The sequence below is a fragment of the Petromyzon marinus genome, chromosome 28 (genome assembly GCF_048934315.1).
Source record: "Petromyzon marinus isolate PM22_M1 ecotype Great Lakes invasive population chromosome 28, UKy_Petmar_22M1.pri1.0, whole genome shotgun sequence".
NCBI classification, from domain to species: domain Eukaryota; kingdom Metazoa; phylum Chordata; class Hyperoartia; order Petromyzontiformes; family Petromyzontidae; genus Petromyzon; species Petromyzon marinus.
Genome location: NC_133694.1, coordinates 493696 through 517880, shown reverse-complemented (window position 1 = coordinate 517880; position 24185 = coordinate 493696). Strand labels below are relative to the sequence as shown.

At 38.9% G+C, this 24185-nt stretch overlaps 1 protein-coding gene across 1 annotated transcript in view; it reads left to right on the top strand.

The window, feature by feature from the left end:
• The first annotated feature begins 883 nt into the window (after positions 1–883).
• The window catches only part of LOC116946843 (uncharacterized), a 69174-nt gene continuing 45872 nt past the window's right edge, over positions 884–24185 (top strand). Inside the window, exons 1-25 of the mRNA XM_076070226.1 lie at positions 884–1320; positions 4386–4460; positions 4814–4870; positions 5629–5709; positions 6026–6100; positions 7177–7248; positions 10699–10770; positions 10855–10935; positions 11023–11103; positions 11470–11550; positions 12336–12748; positions 12836–13078; positions 13332–14229; positions 14317–15711; positions 15799–16041; positions 16295–17687; positions 17774–19000; positions 19088–19330; positions 19418–19991; positions 20079–20651; positions 20739–20816; positions 20904–20981; positions 21069–21146; positions 21234–21311; positions 21397–21474. Of these exons, the coding sequence (XP_075926341.1) occupies positions 21453–21474 (22 nt within the window). The 5' untranslated portion in view covers positions 884–1320; positions 4386–4460; positions 4814–4870; ... (20 more) ...; positions 21234–21311; positions 21397–21452. The remainder of the gene's footprint in view (positions 1321–4385; positions 4461–4813; positions 4871–5628; positions 5710–6025; positions 6101–7176; positions 7249–10698; positions 10771–10854; positions 10936–11022; positions 11104–11469; positions 11551–12335; positions 12749–12835; positions 13079–13331; positions 14230–14316; positions 15712–15798; positions 16042–16294; positions 17688–17773; positions 19001–19087; positions 19331–19417; positions 19992–20078; positions 20652–20738; positions 20817–20903; positions 20982–21068; positions 21147–21233; positions 21312–21396; positions 21475–24185) is intronic.

The window sequence follows — 24185 nt, the reverse complement described above, 5'->3', positions numbered from 1 at the left end:
ACAAGCTCGGTGCTAACCGATAAATGTCGGGCTCTTGCTCTGAGTTACTCACAATCCGAATATTTAGACTGCAAGAGGAATCCGATGACCTATGAAGCTCTTTTTCACAGATGTCGAGTATGGGGGGGTCAGTCTAACCCTAACCCCCTATTGTATTATCTCCCTTCTACCCCCCGTCCACTCTGCTGCTCCCTTCTGATCAAGGCCCCCATTCCATCCTCTGCCCACAACGCACACAAAGAGGATATCAGGCAGTCCAATATCAACACGTGACCCGATGGCAAATACTGTATTTGTAGACCACTGCCATGCCTAGGTGATTCATCTTTGACCAAAATATCTCGCCAACCAACCAAGTGATCCTGTGTAATTACTTTTGGTTACTGGACCAGGCATTTCATGCGCAATTTGAAAAATATCGAGAAGTCACGGCACATTGAGAACATTGTCAAGGACTGCCCGCCTCGAAAACACAGCGCTGGCATCATTCCACTTGCAGCGCACACTGAGTCCCCCTGGTGAGTGGGTTCCACCCACCGAGGACTCCTTGGTTGTTGTAATTGTTGTTGTAATTTGTTTTAATTTGTATTATTGTTGGGCCCCGGGCTGTGCCGCAGTGTTGCGTTGTCGGCCCGAACCAACCTCCTTTGGTTGCCACCTGTCCAGGTTTGACCCGAATAGTTCGTAAATTGACGCGCGTGTTCGGGTGGTAAGAGCTGACTTGTACCCAAGTCTGGTACCCCCACCGCGTTGCACGCGAATATTCCATAGGCGAGCACACTTGACTGAGGTCTATGGTGGACAATCTGGCGACCCTAGCCCCCCCCCCCCATCTGCCCCCCACCCCTCTATCCTGATAACTGTACGATTTTAAAGGAGCATCTTGAGATAGGATTGCAGATCGTCTCTCTATGCCACGTTCACTTCCGCAGGGTTCTCTAAATGGACGGCGGCGTTTCGTCAGGCGGGCCAGACGTAATGGTTATGTATTGTCACTTGCTCCACTCATCACCTAATGTGGACGCATACTTGAGTATTTTGTAACGTCGATAGCAAGAATGCACGGCATTTGCATGGACCGTGAGTGAGGGTGTGACGACATGCGTGGCGACTTAGCTAACACCGGGACGACACCTCCCCTCTCTCCAGACCGCATTTAACTCACAGCCTAGCAGCACCTTAAAGTAATACATTTAAATCCATTACGCGCAAAGATCGAAAACCACAACATGCCTAAGCTGAACTTCACAAGCAAGAATATTACAAGCGGAAGATATGTTGTCTTCATTGTGACGCTGTGGGTTATTCTGCTATGCAGCGGTGAGTCGCAATCAAGAGCAATTATACAGGGATAATTGAGACTAGTTGTAAATGAATCTAGATTTGAAGTTTTCTCTAAATGCATGGATCCATACTCTTTGGTTATTTCCGTAAGGTCACGTAGGTGTAATATTAGTAATTTATTTTATTTTATACCTACTTGACTTTACCGAAAGAACCAAAGAGTATAGTTGTAAATGGTTTGACAAGACAAGGGCTTTCTATATAATATCCATTATGGATAGATGTTATTTGTGTATTACCGTGTTATATGTATAAAAAATAAGGCACTTTAAATATTGTTTGAGTCCTACTCACAGTATTTAGAAAATATCCCTTGTATATTGTCACTTGTTAATTTGTAAAGAAAATAAGGAAAATATATATAGTTTCAGATGATAAAATGCGAGCTCTCCAACAAGAGTAACAGAATGCTCTCGAGACACAGGGCGCGTGTGTGGAGTGTGTGAGATGTTGGTTTATCTGTTATATGTTGAGTGTTTTAGATGTTGGTTTATCTGTTATATGTTGAGTGTGTTAGATGTTGGTTTATCTATTATATGCTGTGTGTTAGATATTGGTTAATGTGTTATATGTTGAGTGTGTTCGATGTTTATTTATCTGTTATATGTTGAGTGTGTTAGATGTTGGTTTTTCTGTTATATGTTGAGTGTGTTAGATGTTGTTTTTTTCTGTTATATGTGGAATGTGTGAGATGTTGGTTTATCTGTTATATGTTGAGTGTGTTAGATGTTGGTTTATCTGTTATATGTTGAGTGTGTTAGATGTTGGTTTATCTGTTATATGCTGAGTGTGTTAGATATTGGTTAATGTGTTATATGTTGAGTGTGTTAGATGTTGGTTTATCTGTTATATGTTGAGTGTTTTAGATGTTGGTTAATGTGTTATATGTTGAGTGTGTTAGATGTTGGTTTATCTGTTAGATGTTGAGTGTGTTAGATGTTGGTATATCTGTTAGATGTTGAGTGTGTTAGATGTTGGTTTATCTGTTATATGTTGAGTGTGTTAGATGTTGGTGTATCTGTTATATGCTGAGTGTGTTAGATATTGGTTAATGTGTTATATGTTGAGTGTGTTAGATGTTTATTTATCTGTTATATGTTGAGTGTGTTAGATGTTGGTTTATCTGTTATATGTTGAGTGTGTTAGGTGTTGGTTTATCTGTTATATGTTGAGTGTGTTAGATGTTGGTTTATCTGTTATATGTTGAGTGTTTTAGATGTTGGTTTATCAGTTATATGTTGAGTGTTTTAGATGTTGGTTAATGTGTTATATGTTGAGTGTGTTAGATGTTGGTTTATCTGTTAGATGTTGAGTGTGTTAGATGTTGGTTTATCTGTTAGATGTTGAGTGTGTTAGATGTTGGTTTATCTGTTAGATGTTGAGTGTGTTAGATGTTGGTTTATCTGTTATATGTGGAATGTGTGAGATGTTGGTTTATCTGTTATATGTTGAGTGTGTTAGATATTGGTTAATGTGTTATATGTTGAGTGTGTTAGATGTTTATTTATCTGTTATATGTTGAGTGTGTTAGATATTAGTTAATGTGTTATATGTTGAGTGTGTGAGATGTTGGTTTATCTGTTATATGTTGAGTGTTTTAGATGTTGGTTTATCTGTTATATGTTGAGTGTGTTAGATGTTGGTTTATCTGTTATATGCTGTGTGTTAGATATTGGTTAATGTGTTATATGTTGAGTGTGTTCGATGTTTATTTATCTGTTAGATGTTGAGTGTGTTAGATGTTGGTTTATCTGTTATATGTGGAATGTGTGAGATGTTGGTTTATCTGTTATATGTTGAGTGTGTTAGATGTTGGTTTATCTGTTATATGTTGAGTGTGTTAGATGTTGGTTTATCTGTTATATGTTGAGTGTGTTAGATGTTGGTTTATCTGTTATATGTTGAGTGTTTTAGATGTTGGTTAATGTGTTATATGTTGAGTGTGTTAGATGTTGGTTTATCTGTTATATGTGGAATGTGTGAGATGTTGGTTCATCTGTTATATGTGGAATGTGTGAGATGTTGGTTTATCTGTTAGATGTTGAGTGTGTTAGATGCTGGTTTATCTGTTATATGTTGAGTGTGTTAGGTGTTGGTTAATGTGTTAGATGTTGGTTAACCCGAACCGTGCACCACACCGGTCACTTTGTGGCTATTGTCCGTGAGCTAACACCAAGACATACTTCACTTATGGGTTCCACGCGAGGTGGTTCTGATTTCTCTCATGTGGCCGATGGCAGTGGGGCTACAGAGTACTTCACTCTTATTGGCCATACGAATAAATGATTAGGACGAAGGTTTTGCTACCAATGTCTGCTCTGGGTCACGGTCTAAAGCTCACCGTTAAGTTTGCCAGCTCGCCTCATACAGGAAAGACTACCGAACTTATAACTTAAACAAACTATATTTGGCGTTAACCATTTGACTGTGGTGCACAAGGATAACATAAATTACACACATTTGTTAATACATTCCTCTAAAAGGGAAACAACTCTATAGTAACATTTCTTCATGGCACATGAAGAGCTATTGCCCGAAACGTCATCCATTTTATACTTTAGTTTTTCCTTTTAAGAGTTATGGACGAATTTGAGTGTTTGTTCCTCCCGCTAATAAGGACCGACGAGGAATTCTCACTCTGAAGAAAAATTTGTCCATATCAGGTGACCATGGATATTTCACTGTATCAGGATAATTACTGCAGTATTTGAATCACCGGGAATCATCGCGTTTAAAGCAAGCAAAGGAATGTAGTAAATATGTTCGCAGATAGCCAGCTGGCCCGACTCTGCTGATGAGACACTGCATGTCAAAACCGCTCCAACGTTGTCTTGTATTATAAACCAAGGCTGTCAAAATTATGCACTTCCATAAAGTAATAAGGCTGAAGGGATGTGTAAATATACTGATACTTATTTAATGGAGGGACAGATATGAGAAGCAGATGCCGCCTGTTTAGTTATCTTGTAACTTATATTCTCCACCACAACCCGAATGCTGATTGTGCAATAGTAATATGGCAATGCTCTTCTCTGTCACAGCAGACGCAAGCTCACCATCTGGCACGGAAGAGACATACGCAACGTCTCCGGATGAATTCACGTTAGCGGAAACAGGTAGGCACTCTTCCCTTCTCACGCACGGCAATTTGTTTGGGAGCTCAGTGCCAGAGTCTGGGTCCGCTTGGCACTGCTACTGCTGCAGCTGCTGCGAGCGGACGCGACGTGCGAGGAGCGTTCGGCAGCAGCACAGTGGGGAGAGCACAGCTGGTGTGCACCTGCCGGTCATCTCGGTCAGTCATCCCATAGCACATGGATCTGTTCCGTGACATCCTGCCAGTGAGCCTTCGATACTTCACGTGGCCTCAAGGTGCACCTCGTCTGGCACAAGCGCCATGGTGACATCATCGCCACTTAGCGGCGGCTGCTGTTGTTGTTGTGTCTGTGACCGCCGCTCCTCTTCTCTGCAGACGCTACCGAGACGCCGCTAGCCGTGAATTCCACAGAGGAATCAACAGACGATCCGGGTGAGTAAACCTTCACCACCATCTAGCAGCAGTATATTGACAGGGTTGCTAATAATTTAGCCCTAATGAGTCCCATGAATATAAAAATGACAACGGGCTGGTCATGACTCATTGTGCTTATAGACGCACACTCATTTCGAAACCGTAGAAGTTGCTGCAATGTTCGCTAACGTCACTTTAACCCAATATATATTGTACATGTTTATCTCATAGCTACATTAAAATCATTATCATCAACCATGATGTATCCACTGCTGGAAGATGGCCTGCCCAAAGCCATCGCCACCATCGTCGTCACATGATGCATCAGTCCATGTGGCTGATTGTATCACTCCATATCCACAGTGAATGTCCACTCGGGCGTGTTCACGACTTTGGCCACCGCTCCGTAGTCAGTTCTGACCACGAGTCAATGATCCTTGAGCAAATTGTTGTTATTGGGGGTTATTTGAATCACAGTGTTTATTTCAGCTTTCAAAAAGCGATCCAAACCCACTCTTGTTGGCCTCTTTATTCCAGCACGTATTTAACTCTCCGAGTATTACACTGAATATTAAATTGTACCCAATACACGGGGTTAATAATGTCTACAACAGAACAGACACACACGCACACACTCCATCATTGCGAGTTACATTGCTGCCACCCACTGAGATATTTTACCATCACTGGGTGTCATGTTCATGTCTTCAGCATCTTCAGTTTAACAAATAACTGTTATCCATTAATATAATGAGACTTTTTTTCTGAACCCACAGAAGCAGATTTAACACAAGCAGTGACGGTAGAAGCAGGCGTCTCGGATTCAACAAATGATGACGATGTCACTGAAACACCAGGTCAGCATTTTGAATGCATAATCGCGTTTTCTGTATGCTTGGTCAAAAGCAACAAACAAATCTCACGCCATACTGAAGACACTGATCTTGCTTGCTCACATCATTTGATCTCACCACGTGTAACCACACGTCTTCACTATTAATTTTACGAACTTTATTGTGATATGATTAAGATAAATAATAATAAAAATCCAGTTGTTTAAAGGGTCTTTCAAGTTGGTAATCTGAAAGCGCAGCACATGAGAGATAAAAGTAAAACATATAAATGATATCACTGTTATCCATTAATATCATTATTATCAACCTGCATGGACAGATTTTACCGAAGCAGTGACTGGAGAAACAGACGTTCCCGATTCAACAACTGATGACGACATCACTTCAACACCAGGTCTGCATTGTGAATGCATAATAATTATTATCGGTATTATTTTGTGTATGTTTGGTTAAAAACGACATGTTGCTGTGTAATCTACAGAACCCACAGACACAAAGCTTCCCTCCACCTTCTCTTCGCGTGCACGCTGATGTAACCTCAGGAATACCCAATCATCACCACATTCATCAGCAGAATGAGGACTGCCACAGAGCAATTACCTCGTTAAATGTATTTACATGTAATTGTTTTGACGAAACAACACACAGACCCCTTACCAATCCTTAGGTCGTCTCTCGTATGGCATTTGTTTACATGACAAAACATCTTAAGTGGGTGCTGAGTAGTAATCCATGCAGCGATGCCATCAGTTGCTTGGTGTTTAGTGCTCCTGTCTCGTGTATACTCGACTTATAATACACTTGTACACTAATCCGGTACTAGACAACACAACAATACTACTCTTTACTTCACAAATACTATACACTTTCATTAATACTACTCGACTGGACTAATCCTATACGACACGCTATACCACCCAATGATCGACTCCACTACACTAATATGTACTCCACGATACACTACACAACCATGCTACTCTGAGACACTAAAAGTACGACTGTTGGCCCCGCCTGTGTAAACGAGCAATGGACAGTGCCTCGTTCTGTGACGGACAAATCGCACTTCGCCCCGTTCACAACGGGGCGCCTCGTTCACTCTCATTGTGTGGCGGCAACATCACTCGGAACATTTGCCGTGTGCTCGATTCGAACCCACCGTCAGTCCTTACTCAAAAACCCTTCTGCAGCTCATTCAGAAAATCTCTCATCGCCTAGTGTCCTGGACACGTCTTCCACATGGGTATTGATGAATTACACTCATTGCTATTTCCATTCTTGCGATCCCAACGTCGAGGTCTGCTGCTGCTGAGCACGATGAGAGGGTTACAGCAGAGAGAGAGAGTCGTGTCGCTCTTCCTCCTCCTCCTTGGTCTACTGTATGGGCCATAGTTTGGGTTGCGATGGTAATCGAACTAATTGCTGCATGCTCAACGTACATTTGTTTATTTTTCTGGATCCCCACTGACACAGATTTTACAGAAGCAATAACGGAACAAACGGAAGTCCCCAAATCAACGAATGACGACAGCACTTCGACACAAGGTCTGCAGCACAAAACAACTGATACTCAATACACGACCATATTTAAGGCCACAAGTGTTCTCTCAGTCGCGCAAAAAAGTGCGGTTTTGCGGGTTGGCACGAGTGTTGAGAATTCTGCGGAATATTCAAGAGTTGTTTATATTTGGTGACATTCAGCATTCCACTATTTCATTCTTTAAATATACCCAACGAACACACAGACTTCCACCTCTTCCACAGTGAAGAACCCACCACACTCGTTTCTCCTGAATACATATGTAACCTCATCGTCGGTGGGGACACTCGTTGTTAGGAAGACAGCTGCCGCTATAACGGCCAGGATACATTGCATCTATGTGTAGTTCCATCCAAGAACCTCAACACTAAATCTACCACGACGCTTAGAAATCCCAACGCCCACACCTCTATATGTTTTTTGTGTGCAAAATTGTAAATTACATATTTGTAACGAGTGTTGCCCTGGTATTTGGCATACCAGGGCAATTGGTGAGCGTGTGTTTGTACGCTCGCAAATTGAATTAGACATTGCCCACTCCTTACCCAGACTCGCCAACGAGACCAATCTCCCCTGAAAGCTCCGATCTCTCCCCTGGCTCCAAAGAGAGTCTCAGATCAATATCAAGATCGCCCCCCCATCTTCAAAACCATCCAGGGAATTAGCCTTTCCCACCACTCCCATCCATCCTCTCCCCTCCATGCCCTCTCCACTCCAGCAATCAAGGCTTTATGTCAAACCCCCAAGTCAAGATTCACTCGGTTGGGAGGTTACACATTCTCCTCTGCTATGACCACAGTCTGGAACTCCCTCCCCCGGGCCATCCGTTCTAGCGATTCCCCTTGCCCATGTGCAAGTGGAGGGCCCAATGACTGAATGTCTGAATCCAAATTGTGCGTTACTGTGTCGTGCGGTTGTGCGCACACACCTCGGGATGTTCCCACACGAGCAATGGCAAAGACTGCCTGGTCTGCTACCACGTGTAGGTGATTCGTGTTTGTACACAAGACTTGGCCAGCCAACGTGTTCCATGACTAATATTATCACGTTTAGTTAGTGAATAAGCATATAGTGCTTGTTTTTTTTTCATATGTATGTGACTAAAACTGGTGTGATGAAATCTCACGAATGGACTTGTAAATGCCTGTCTGGAAACACACGAAAATATTCTGCTTACAGCACTACCACAACAATCTGATGCAAATAATCAACTTAAATGTGTAATTTATTTTTGTTCGTATTTTTCCCCTACACATTTATTACAAATGTTATATCCGCTTCGTGTCGTGAGATGCAGATTCCATACGTAAATCTCACCGAGCAGTGCTGATCCCCGTGTATCAGAGAATGAACGCAGCAAGTGACTTTTAAAATAAATTTTCCTGAAAAATCCCTCAAGCGACATTTTAAAATTTGATTCGGCAGGGGGCTAATTACAGTCAAATTGATATTGTCTCAAAGCTGGAAATTGAGCCAAATTAAGAAACAATCCAAACTTTAAGCAGTTTTTTTTGTGCAGTCATTGGTGATTGGGCAGAGCATATCAACTGACTACACTTAAGAGTCCGGTTTAATCGTGATTATTCGCCTGGATTTGAACCCAGGATCTCAGCGAAACTGGCTTAATGCTACTGCAATCAAATTCTCTGGGCCACCGATTTTTTTGTTTTTGTGGACTAACATTTAGTTAATAGGTAGCGACTTGACCATGCATTGCTCTCTGGAACCAACAGACACAAAACTGACACCTTTCCTTTTGAAGACACGACTTGAAGATGTACAGGAATATCTCTAAAACCCAGACTCATTTCAGAGAGACTCTTTCTAATTATGAGCGATGTCAACGATATGACAAAACTAAGTAATTGAAACATATTCAATGTTAGATTTAAAGCTTTCGTGACTGCAAGGATCCATACTCTTTGGTTCTATTCGGTAAAGTCACGTGACTTTAGCGAATAGAACCAAAGAGTATATTCAATGTTAATTAATATATTAATAATTAAAACATTCTATATCTAATTAACACTTAATAAACGAGGAACAATTACGTAATCTAGTTGGCCTGTGGCTGCATTTGCGGAAATAAACATTTGTTAACTTCTGCACTCATTTTATTCTACGTATTAATTTCCTTAAATCAACAGGAAAAATTTTATCTTAAGCACTTCTGTATGCGGAATTGGGGTGGGGAAGGTTGATAAGTCACTGGAACTTTTTTCAGTGACTTGAAACAAGTTGTGAGTTAGCGGTTGTTTATCCCAGTTTTAAAAATGAAACACTGACAAGGCCATCAAAACGTATAAGAAGATATTGTTTGACGAGCAGGAATCCGCGGAACTTCTGTGAGGATTTCATGATGAGCAGAGTGCTACTTATCAGGAAACTCTTTCACACGCACACACAAAGACAAGTCCCCCGTAGAGCCTTTAACAGACTGTTGGGGCAAGTGCTGTTAGCGAGTACCGATGAAGGACGGCACGGCACACGAGGAGGTGGGTGGCCAGCACCACGCCCGACCGCCTTTGTCTCCCTAGTGGCGATGCTTACACAACGCACCATGTACTCATTTGAGATGGAATAGACCTACGGGAGGCCCATGCCCGATTCAGCTATCATCACTGGTGTTGGCCGTGCGGGAACCGAACGTTCGTAGCGCAGCTTAGCGCTCACCGCTGCACTACCGCTCCCCACACACACAGACACACACCCGCGTACACACCCTCTCAACACACTCTTCTAGCGTTGACGTTAGGACTTATAGCTGGTAGAGGATGGCTCTGCAAAACCAAATAGTTCCACGGTTCGATTCGCCAGTGCGAGTAGGCGTATTATTATATTAGAAGATAAGATTATATAAGATATTATATAGATAAGATAGATGTTTCCTTAGAGCCAACAAACTCAGACTTCTCAACATTACAAACAGTTGAACATGGTCCAAGCCCTACAGAAGATATAACATCATCACCAGGTATGATTATATTGTATTTTGAATAAATTAGACCAACTGTCCGAACATATAAGATGTAAAAATAATTTTAAATGTTTCCCTAGAACCAACAGACACAGATGCCCCAACATTACCTACTGATGAACCTGGTCCTACTCCCACAGACGATTTAATATCATCACCAGATATGAGTATCATGTTATTCATAATACATTGATCAACTATCTGAACGCATAAAATATTTGAATCATTTTCCAATGTTCCCCGGAACCAACAAACACAGACTTCACAATATTACCTACAGATGAACCTAGTCCTACCTCTATATATGACACAACATTATAATTTACTCAATCTTAAGAACTTCAAACTACTATCTCAACTTTTAAGATATATAAAAAAAACAAAATGGATAAATGCTCAGAACCAACAGAAAGATACCTCCCAACGTTCCAAATGTATACAATGTAAACAATGTTCCGTGTTTCCTTCGAACCAACAGACAAAGATGTTCCAACATTACCTACAGATGAACCTGACCCTACCTCCTCAGAAGATTTACCATCATCACCAGGTATTATTATCATGTTATTGTTACTTAATTTGATCAACTATCTGAACATATCAGATGTTAAAATAATGGTAAATGTTTCTTCAGAACCAACAAACACAGAGTTCCCAACATCACCTCCAGATGAACCTGAATCTACTCCTACAGAAGATATAATATCATCAACAGGTATGATTATCACGTAGTTTTTATCCATGAATTTGACCAATTATCTGAAACTATAAAGTATTAAAACAAGTTTAAATGTTTCCCTAGAATCAACAAATACAGACTTCACAACATTACCTACAGATGAACCTAGTCCTACTCCTACAGAAGAATTCACATCATCACCAGGTATGATTATCATATTTTTATTCATAATACATTTGATAAACTATCTGAACACGTAGGCTTTCGCGACCAATATTATTCATAATAAACGTTTTTGGGTGAGATCGCGTTATTTATAAATGTGTCATAACCCTCCACCACCCGACATGGCCAATCAGTAAAAAAGGTGTCACGTTGACAAAAGACAAATAGTTCACTACTTTAGCCCACCGGTGTGTTGAAGAGTAAATCCACAACATTTACAATTTTTTAGTACGACGTTTTGCTGGTAATTACATCCAGCATCATCGGGCAATTTGCCAGAATAGTGAAGCCCTCAAATTATCTGAACGTATAAGATGTAAAAAAGAATATTCAATGTTTCCCTAGAACCAACAAATACAGACTTCACAACATTACCTACAGATGATGCTAGTCCTACTCCTACAGAAGAATTAACGTCATCACCAGGTATGATTATCACGTTTTTATTATTAATGCATGTGTAGTGAGTCCAACTGAGTTGCAGACGTTGTTTCTTTTAGAGGCAACACATTTATTGTAACACCGTAACACAAAGGGATAACGGCCTCTTTACCCGATACAGCCTAGGGTGGTGACCACACAGCTAACTACGCTATACAGAGGGGTTACTGCTACGAAGGGTCGGACCCTCACTCGGGTCTCCGACCACGTGGTTGCCTCATAAGACGAAGAGCTTCCAGCTTACGTAGAGCTTCCCGCTTGTAGGTGTTGAGCTTCCAACTTGTAGAAGGGACCCACCTTATATCCCCCTACGGTCAGGTCCGCTCTGCCCTCGGCCCCGTCCGCCTTCTCGAGCATTCTCGTTCCCTCTCAATCCCTCTCAAGAGGTCTCTCCGGACACGTGATCACCCACTAGCCTCCCCACCTGGGGCCCCTTGTGTGGACACTCTGGATCACGTGTCTACGGGGTCAACCAGAGGGCCATGGCCCGGGGCAACCCTGCCCCTGGGCTGACACTCACCCAATCCTACTCTTGGGATTCCCCACCACACACTGCGCGTGGTGCCTGCACTATCCCAGTGCTCACCAAGGCCCGCTAGGGCCGGTATTACACATAGCCACTCACACGGTGCTGTCCACGATGTAGGAACATCGAACAGCACAGCCCTTCTGGGCCGGCACCATACAGTGACATCCCCCCGATGTCACTACACACTTGATAAACTATCCAAACATTTTAAACATTTCAATAATTTTCAATGTTTCCCTAGAACCATCAGACACAGAGTTCCCAACATCACCTCCAGATGAACCTGAATCTACTCCTACAGAACATATAATATCATCAGCAGGTATGATTATCAAATTGCTTTATCCATGCATTTCACCAATTATCTGAAACTATAAGCTGTTAAAACAATTTTCAACGTTTTCCTAGAACCAACAAATACAGACTTCACAACATTACCTACAGATGAACCTAGTCCTACCCCTACAGAAGATATAACATCACCAGGTATGAATATCACTTAGTTTTTGTCCGTGTATTTGACCATTTATCTGAGACTATAAAGTATGAAAACTATTTTCAATGTTTCCCTAGAACCAACAAATACAGACTTCACAACATTACCTACAGATGAACCTAGTCCTACGCCTCCAGAAGAATTAATATCATCACCAGGTATGATTATAATATTTGAATTCTTAATACATTTGAAAAACTACCCGAACATATAAGATATTTCAATAATTTTCACTGTTTCCCTAGAACCATCAGACACAGACTTCCCAACATCACCTACAGATGAACCTGGTCCTACCCCTACAGAAGATATAACATCACTAGGTATGATTATCACGTAGTTTTTATCCATGAATTTGACCAATTATCTGAAACTATAAAGTATTAAAACAATCTTCAATGTTTCCCTAGAACCATCAGACACAGACTTCACAACATCACCTACAGATGAACCTAATCCTACCCCTACAGAAGATATAACATTACCAGGTATGATTAGGAAGTTGTTTTCATCCATACATTTTACATTTTCTGAACGTATAAGATAGTAAAATAATGGTAATTGTTTCCTTAGAACAAACAATCACAGAGTTCCCAACATCACCTCCAGATGAACCTGAATCTACTCCTACAGAACATATAATATCATCAACATGTATGATTATCACATTGCTTTTATCCATTAATTTCACCAATTATCTGAAACTATAAAGTATTAAAACAATTTTCAATGTTTTCCTAGAACCAACAAATACAGACTTCACAACATTACCTACAGATGAACCTAGTCCTACCCCTACGGAAGATGTAACATCAGCAGGTATGATTATCCCGTAGTTTTTATCCATGAATTTGAACAATTATCTGAAACTAGAAAGTATTAAAACAATCTTCTTTGGTTCTTTCGGTAAAGTCACGTAGAATGAAAATAAAATAATAAATTGATAAAATAAAATAACGCAATAAAATTCTCACGACGTTTCGGCCACAACACAAGCGGCCTTCATCAGGTGAAGGGACGAGATTGTCTGGAGGACAGCGCTGGAGTGAACAAAGCCACGCTCAGATCGCGACCTTTAAGCTGTGTGAGAAGAAACAAAGCGCCTTGACAAAGGAATTAGCATTGAATTTAGCATTGAAATAGCTGAGTGATTAGCTTGTGACTGGTCACAGAAATGGCTATGTTAAAGCTTTAAATCGAAATATTAAAACAATCTTCAATGTTTTCCTAGAACCAACAAATACAGACTTCACAACATTACCTACAGATGAACCAAGTCCTACCCCTTCGGAAGATATAACATCACCAGGTATGATTATCACTTAGTTTTTATCCATGAATTTGACCATTTATCTGAAACTATAAAGTATTAAAACTATTTTCAATGTTTCCCTAGAACCAACATATACAGACTTCACAACATTACCTACAGATGAACCAAGTCCTACCCCTTCGGAAGATGTAACATCACCAGGTATGATTATAATATTTGAATTCTTAATACATTTGAGAAACTACCCGAACATATAAGATATTTCAATAATTTTCACTGTTTCCCTAGAACCATCAGACACAGACTTCCCAACATCACCTACAGATGAACCTGGTCCTACCCCTACAGAAGATATAACATCACCAGGTATGATTATCACATTGTTTTTATCCATGAATTTGACCAATTATCAGAAACTATAAAGTATTAAAACAATTTTCACTGTTTCCCTAGAACCATCAGACACAGACTTCCCAACATTACCTACAGATGAACCTAATCCTACCCCTACAGAAGATATAACATTACCAGGTATGATTAGGAAGTTGTTTTCATCCATACATTTTACATTTTCTGAACGTATAAGATAGTAAAATAATGGTAATTGTTTCCTTAGAACAAACAATCACAGAGTTCCCAACATCACCTCCAGATGAACCTGAATCTACTCCTACAGAACATATAATATCATCAACACGTATGATTATCACATTGCTTTTATCCATTAATTTCACCAATTATCTGAAACTATAAAGTATTCAAACAATTTTCAATGTTTTCCTAGAACCAACAAATACAGACTTCACAACATTACCTACAAATGAACCTAGTCCTACCCCTACGGAAGATGTAACATCAGCAGGTATGATTATCCCGTAGTTTTTATCCATGAATTTGACCAATTATCTGAAACTATAAAGTATTAAAACAATCTTCAATGTTTCCCTAGAACCATCAGACACAGACTTCACAACATTACCTACAGATGAACCTAATCCTACCCCTACAGAAGATATAACATTACCAGGTATGATTAGGAAGTTGTTTTCATCCATACATTTTACATTTTCTGAACGTATAAGATAGTAAAATAATGGTAATTGTTTCCTTAGAACAAACAATCACAGAGTTCCCAACATCACCTCCAGATGAACCTGAATCTACTCCTACAGAACATATAATATCATCAACACGTATGATTATCACATTGCTTTTATCCATTAATTTCACCAATTATCTGAAACTATAAAGTATTCAAACAATTTTCAATGTTTTCCTAGAACCAACAAATACAGACTTCACAACATTACCTACAGATGAACCTAGTCCTACCCCTACGGAAGATGTAACATCAGCAGGTATGATTATCCCGTAGTTTTTATCCATGAATTTGAACAATTATATGAAACTATAAAGTATTAAAACAATCTTCTTTGGTTCTTTCGGTAAAGTCACGTAGAATGAGAATAAAATAATAAATTGATAAAATAAAATAACGCAATAAAATTCTCACGACGTTTCGGCCACAACACAAGCGGCCTTCATCAGGTGAAGGGACGAGACTGTCTGGAGGACAGCGCTGGAGTGAACAAAGCCACGCTCAGATCGCGACCTTTAAGCTGTGTGAGAAGAAACAAAGCGCCTTGAGAAAGGAATTAGCATTGAATTTAGCATTGAAATAGCTGAGTGATTAGCTTGTGACTGGTCACAGAAATGGCTATGTTAAAGCTTTAAATCGAAATATTAAAACAATCTTCAATGTTTTCCTAGAACCAACAAATACAGACTTCACAACATTACCTACAGATGAACCAAGTCCTACCCCTTCGGAAGATATAACATCACCAGGTATGATTATCACTTAGTTTTTATCCATGAATTTGACCATTTATTTGAAACTATAAAGTATTAAAACTATTTTCAATGTTTCCCTAGAACCAACATATACAGACTTCACAACATTACCTACAGATGAACCAAGTCCTACCCCTTCGGAAGATGTAACATCACCAGGTATGATTATAATATTTGAATTCTTAATACATTTGAGAAACTACCCGAACATATAAGATATTTCAATAATTTTCACTGTTTCCCTAGAACCACCAGACACAGACTTCCCAACATTACCTACAGATGAACCTAATCCTACCCCTACAGAAGATATAACATTACCAGGTATGATTAGGAAGTTGTTTTCATCCATACATTTTACATTTTCTGAACGTATAAGATAGTAAAATAATTCTAATTGTTTCCTTAGAACAAACAATCACAGAGTTCCCAACATCACCTCCAGATGAACCTGAATCTACTCCTACAGAACATATAATATCATCAACACGTATGATTATCACATTGCTTTTATCCATTAATTTCACCAATTATCTGAAACTATAAAGTATTCAAACAATTTTCAATGTTTTCCTAGAACCAACAAATACGGACTTCACAACATTACCTACAGATGAACCTAGTCCTACTCCTACGGAAGATATAACATCACCAGGTATGATTATCACATTGTTTTATCCATGAATTTCACCAATTATCTGAAACTAAAAAGTATTAAAATAATTTTCAATGTTTTCCTAGAACCAACAAATACGGACTTCACAACATTACCTACAGATGAACCTAGTCCTACCCCTACGGAAGATGTAACATCAGCAGGTATGATTATCCCGTAGTTTTTATCCATGAATTTGACCAATTATCTGAAACTATAAAGTATTAAAACAATCTTCAATGTTTCCCTAGAACCATCAGACACAGACTTCACAACATCACCTACAGATGAACCTAATCCTACCCCTACAGAAGATATAACATTACCAGGTATGATTAGGAAGTTGTTTTCATCCATACATTTTACATTTTCTGAACGTATAAGATAGTAAAATAATGGTAATTGTTTCCTTAGAACAAACAATCACAGAGTTCCCAACATCACCTCCAGATGAACCTGAATCTACTCCTACAGAACATATAATATCATCAACACGTATGATTATCACATTGCTTTTATCCATTAATTTCACCAATTATCTGAAACTATAAAGTATTCAAACAATTTTCAATGTTTTCCTAGAACCAACAAATACAGACTTCACAACATTACCTACAGATGAACCTAGTCCTACCCCTACGGAAGATGTAACATCAGCAGGTATGATTATCCCGTAGTTTTTATCCATGAATTTGAACAATTATCTGAAACTATAAAGTATTAAAACAATCTTCTTTGGTTATTTCGGTAAAGTCACGTAGAATGAAAATAAAATAATAAATTGATAAAATAAAATAACGCAATAAAATTCTCACGACATTTCGGCCACAACACAAGCGGCCTTCATCAGGTGAAGGGACGAGACTGACTGGAGGACAGCGCTGGAGCGAACAAAGCCACGCTCAGATCGCGAACTTTAAGCTGTGTGAGAAGAAACAAAGCGCCTTGACAAAGGAATTAGCATTGAATTTAGCATTGAAATAGCTGAGTGATTAGCTTGTGACTGGTTACAGAAATGGCTATGTTAAAGCTTTAAATCGAAATATTAAAACAATCTTCAATGTTTTCCTAGAACCAACAAATACAGACTTCACAACATTACCTACAAATGAACCAAGTCCTACCCCTTCGGAAGATATAACATCACCAGGTATGATTATCACTTAGTTTTTATCCATGAATTTGACCATTTTTCTGAAACTATAAAGTATTAAAACTATTTTCAATGTTTCCCTAGAACCAACATATACAGACTTCACAACATTACCTACAGATGAACCTAGTCCTACTCCTACGGAAGATATAACATCACCAGGTATGATTATCACATTGTTTTATCCATGAATTTCACCAATTATCTGAAACTAAAAAGTATTAAAATAATTTTCAATGTTTTCCTAGAACCAACAAATACGGACTTCACAACATTACCTACAGATGAACCTAGTCCTACCCCTACGGAAGATGTAACATCAGCAGGTATGATTATCCCGTAGTTTTTATCCATGAATTTGACCAATTATCTGAAACTATAAAGTATTAAAACAATCTTCAATGTTTCCCTAGAACCATCAGACACAGACTTCACAACATTACCTACAGATGAACCTAATCCTACCCCTACAGAAGATATAACATTACCAGGTATGATTAGGAAGTTGTTTTCATCCATACATTTTACATTTTCTGAACGTATAAGATAGTAAAATAATGGTAATTGTTTCCTTAGAACAAACAATCACAGAGTTCCCAACATCACCTCCAGATGAACCTGAATCTACTCCTACAGAACATATAATATCATCAACACGTATGATTATCACATTCCTTTTATCCATTAATTTCACCAATTATCTGAAACTATAAAGTATTCAAACAATTTTCAATGTTTTCCTAGAACCAACAAATACAGACTTCACAACATTACCTACAGATGAACCTAGTCCTACCCCTACGGAAGATGTAACATCAGCAGGTATGATTATCCCGTAGTTTTTATCCATGAATTTGAACAATTATCTGAAACTAGAAAGTATTAAAACAATCTTCTTTGGTTCTTTCGGTAAAGTCACGTAGAATGAAAATAAAATAATAAATTGATAAAATAAAATAACGCAATAAAATTCTCACGACGTTTCGGCCACAACACAAGCGGCCTTCATCAGGTGAAGGGACGAGACTGTCTGGAGGACAGCGCTGGAGTGAACAAAGCCACGCTCAGATCGCGACCTTTAAGCTGTGTGAGAAGAAACAAAGCGCCTTGACAAAGGAATTAGCATTGAATTTAGCATTGAAATAGCTGAGTGATTAGCTTGTGACTGGTCACAGAAATGGCTATGTTAAAGCTTTAAATCGAAATATTAAAACAATCTTCAATGTTTTCCTAGAACCAACAAATATGGACTTCACAACATTACCTACAGATGAACCTAGTCCTACCCCTACGGAAGATATAACATCACCAGGTATGATTATCACTTGTTTTTTCTGTGAATTTCACCAATTATCTGAAACTATAAGGTATTAAAATAATTTTCAATGTTTTCCTAGAACCAACAAATACAGACTTCACAACATTACCTACAGATGAACCTAGTCCTACCCCTACGGAAGATATAACATCCGCAGGTATGATTATCCCGTAGTTTTTATCCATGAATTTGACCAATTATCTGAAACTATAAAGTATTAAAACAATCTTCAATGTTTTCTTAGAACCAACAAATACGGACTTCACAACATTACCTACAGATGAACCTAGTCCTACCCCTACGGAAGATGTAACATCAACAGGTATGATTATCACGTAGTTTTTATTCATGAATTTGACCAATTATCTGAAACTATAAAGTATTAAAACAATCTTCAATGTTTTCCTAGAACCAACAAATACGGACTTCACAACATTACCTACAGATGAACCAAGTCCTACCCCTACAGAAGATGTAACATCTCCAGGTATGATTATCACGTAATTTTTATCCATGAATTTTACCAATTATCTGAAACTATAAAGTATTAAAACTATTTTCAATGTTTCCCTAGAACCAACAAATACAGACTTCTCAACATTACCTACAGATAAACCTAGTCCTACCCCTACAGAAGATATAACATTACCAGGTATGATTATAAAGTTGTTTTCATCCATACATTTTACATTATCTGAACGTATAAAATAGTTAAATAATGGTAATTGTTTCCTTAGAACAAACAATCACAGAGTTCCCAACATCACCTCCAGATGAACCTGAATCTACTCCTACAGAACATATAATATCATCAACACGTATGATTATCACATTGCGTGTATCCATTAATTTGACAAATTATCTGAAACTATAAAGTATTCAAACAATCTTCAATGTTTTCCTAGAACCAACAAATACAGACTTCACAACATTACCTACAGATGAACCTAGTCCTACCCCTATGGAAGATATAACATCACCAGGTATGATTATCACGTTGTTTTTATCCATGAATTTCACCAATTAGCTGAAACTATAAGGTATTGAAATAATTTTCAATGTTTTCCTAGAACAAACAAATACAGACTTCACGACATTACCTACAGATGAACCTAGTCCTACCCCTACGGAAGATGTAACATCAACAGGTATGATTATCACGTAGTTTTTATTCATGAATTTGACCAATTATCTGAAACTATAAAGTATTAAAATAATTTTCAATGTTTTCCTAGAACCAACAAATACGGACTTCACAACATTACCTACAGATGAATCTAGTCCTACCCCTACAGAAGATATAACATTACCAGGTATGATTATAAAGTTGTTTTCATCCATACATTTTACATTATCTGAACGTATAAGATAGTAAAATAATGGTAATTGTTTCCTTAGAACAAACAATCACACAGTTCCCAACATCACCTGCAGATGAACCTGAATCTACGCCTACAGGACATATAATATCATCAACACGTATGATTATCACATTGCGTTTATCCATTAATTTGACAAATTATCTGAAACTATAAAGTGTTCAAACAATCTTCAATGTTTTCCTAGAACCAACAAATACAGACTTCACAACATTACCTACAGATGTACCTAGTCCTACCCCTACGGAAGATGTAACATCACCAGGTATGATTATCACGTTGTTTTATCTGTGAATTTCACCAATTATCTGAAACTATAAGGTATTAAAATAATTTTCAATGTTTTCCTAGAACCAACAAATACAGACGTCACAACATTACCTACAGATGAACCTAGTCCTACCCCTACGGAAGATATAACATCCGCAGGTATGATTATCCCGTAGTTTTTATCCATGAATTTGACCAATTATCTGAAACTATAAAGTATTAAAACAATCTTCAATGTTTTCCTAGAACCAACATATACAGACTTCACAACATTACCTACAGATGAACCTAGTCGTACCCCTACGGAAGATGTAACATCACCAGGTATGATTATCACGTAGTTTTTATCCATGAATTTCACCAATTATCTGAAACTATAAAGTATTAAAACAATTTTTAATGTTTTCCTAGAACCAGCAAATACAGACTTCACAACATCACCTACAGATGAACCTCGTCCTACCCCTACGGAAGATGTAACATCAGCAGGTATGATTATCACGTAGTTTTTATCCATGAATTTCACAAATTATCTGAAACTATAAAGTATTTAAACAATTTTCAATGTTTCCCTAGAACCAACAAATGCAGACTTCACAACATTACCTACAGATGAACCTAGTCCTACCCCTACAGAAGATGTAACATCAGCAGGTATGTTTATCACATAGTTTTTATCCATGAATTTGACCAATTATCTGAAACTTCAAAGTATTAAAACAATTTTCAATGTTTCCCTAGAACCAACATATACAGACTTCTCAACATTACCTACAGATATACCGAGTCCTACACCTACGGAAGATATAACATCACCAGGTATGATTATCACATTGTTTTATCCGTACATTTCAACAATTATCTGAAACTATAAGGTATTAAAATATTTTCAATGTTTTCCTAGAACCAACAAATACAGACTTCACAACATTACCTACAGATGAACCTAGTCCTACCCCTATGAAAGATGTAACATCACCAGGTATGATTATAAATTCTAGATTTGAAGCTTTCGTGACTGCAAGGATCCATACTCTTTGGTTCTATTCGGTAAAGTCACGTAGGTAAAAATCAAATCAATAAAAAAAATCATGACGTTTCGGCCACAACACAAGTGGCCTTCATCAGGTGAAGGGACCAGACTGTCCAGAGGACTGCGTTGGAGTGAAGACAGCCAAGCCCAGGTCGCTTCCTTTAAGCTGTCTGCGAAGAAAACAAAAAACGCCTTGACAAAGAAATTAGCATAAAATGATGTACTGGACCGGCACGGTGGGGGTGGGGCGGGAGTTTACATAATGTTGGTGTGAAGGGAAATAAGCTGCTGTGAAAGTTTGGGATACCACTACTTGAATAAATATACTGTACCATTGAAAATTAGTTTAATGTTTGGTTTGATTTAGAACATCTTTCCAATGATTGCTTAATTTGAAACCATCCTCTTGGTTGAAATTGTGTCTGTGTTTGTAAAGCTGAATTGCCTCGTGGACAAATCTCTGATAAAAACCCGTGGGTTTGCAGAGAACCTTGGTATCGGAGAAAACTATATCGTGATCACCCACAGCGTTGTAACAGTGATCAGCTACGGCAGAATAATGTGTTCTGCCATGTTTCAAATCTGATTTGTGCTCGCGAATTCAGTCAGAGACATGTCGTTTCGTCTCCCCGATATAGCAGTAACCACAGGTGCAGCTCAATTTGTAAACCCCGGGGTACTGTAAGTCAGGAACGACATCCTTTACGGATGGGATCAGGTCACGGATTTTGTGTACTGTATTGAACCAGACCATGATCTTGTGTTTGTTTAGAATTTTGGAGATCTTTTTAGTAATGCCTGCTATATATGGTAATGTGATGGTTTTGACCGGAGTATCAAGTGGTTGTTTCTGTATGGAGGGAGACACAGCTTGGCGGATGGTACGGTCAGAGATTAAAGATAGGCTGGCCTTAAACATAATCTGTTTATGGATAAGGCTACTCCGTTTTGAACTCGATACTTTAGACAGGACTCTCCTACAAGCTCATTTAACGCTAACACAAAAAATGTCACCTTCTGATTGGAACCACGTAGACAACATGACTGCTTCTTCTGCCGATTAACTTTCAGTCAAATACAAAGTTAACCTGATTTATGAATTCAACCACCTATCGATGAAGAACCCAGTCCCACATATAACACAACTAGACGTTACCAAAATCGTCATTAATCAGAGTAGCACCCCGATTTCGGACAATCTGAAAACAGTACTGGCTAGAGGGCTACATTTTGCTGTCACCCCGAAACATATTCCTGTAGATTATATCATCTCTCAGGTCGATGTGGCCCTTAAAGGCGTAGGACACATCCAAGCAGACGTTGCGAGAGCTGAAATAGCCACTATTCTTAAGAATGCTAAGAAACCCATTAGCAACATCAGCAAAAATGAACGCTCTGATCTCGCGAATTTAAAAAACAGAAGTGATATAGTCATGCTCTCAGCCAACAAAGGCAACGCTACTGTAATTTTGGATAAAGATTCGTACAACAACAAAATCCAGAACCTACTCAACGATGGAAGTTACTCAAAATTAAAAAAATGACCCTACTAATAGCCTAACTATAAAAACCAACAAGATCATCACAAGTTCGACCTCCCTAATCGAACCAACTAAACGTCCCTCCTTAAAACCTTCTGCTGCAAGACCCCCTAGATTCTATGATCTCCCCAAGATTCATAAAGAAGGCACTCCACTACGACCCATCGTATCCACGATCAACTCCCATACCTATAAGCTACCACGTTTTCTGTCAGATACCTTGCTACCTTTCACTGGCAAGACCTCCTCAGCAGTACTTAACTCAGCTCATTTGGTCTCTATGGTCAAAGACGTTGTACTGGGTTCTTCTTCGATAGGTGGTTGAATTTAGAAATCAGGTTAGCTTTGTATTTGACTGAAAGTGAATCAGCAGAGGAAGCAGTCATGTTGTCTACGTGGTTCCAATCAGAAGGTGACATTTTTTGTGTTAGCGTTAAATGAGCTTGTAGGAGAGGCTTGTCTAAAGTATCGAGTTCAAAACGGAGTAGTCTTATCCATAAACAGATTATGTTTAAGGCCAGCCTATCTTTAATCTCTGACCATACCATCCGCCAAGCTGTTTCTCCCTCCATACAGAAACAACCACTTGATACTCCGGTCAAAACCATCACACTACCATATATAGCAGGCGTTACTAAAAAGATCTCCAAAATTCTAAACAAACACAAGATCCTGGTCCGGTTCAATACAGTACACAAAATCCGTGACCTGATCCCATCCTTGAAGGATGTCGTTCCTGACTTACAGTACCCCGGGGCTTACAAATTGAGCTGTACCTGTGGTGACTGCTACATCGGGGAGACGTAACGACATGTCTCTGACCGAATTCGCGAGCACAAATCAGATTTGAAACACGGCAGAACGAATTCTTCTGCCGTAGCTGATCACTGTTACAACGCTGTGGGTGATCACGATATAGTTTTCTCCGATACCAAGGTTCTCTGCAAACCCACGGGTTTTTATCAGAGATTTGTCCACAAGGCAATTCAGATTTACAAACACAGACACAATTTCACCCGAGAGGATGGTTTCAAATTAAGCAATCATTGGAAAGATGTTCTAAATCAAACCAAACATTAAACTAATTTTCAATGGTACAGTATATTTATTCAAGTAGTG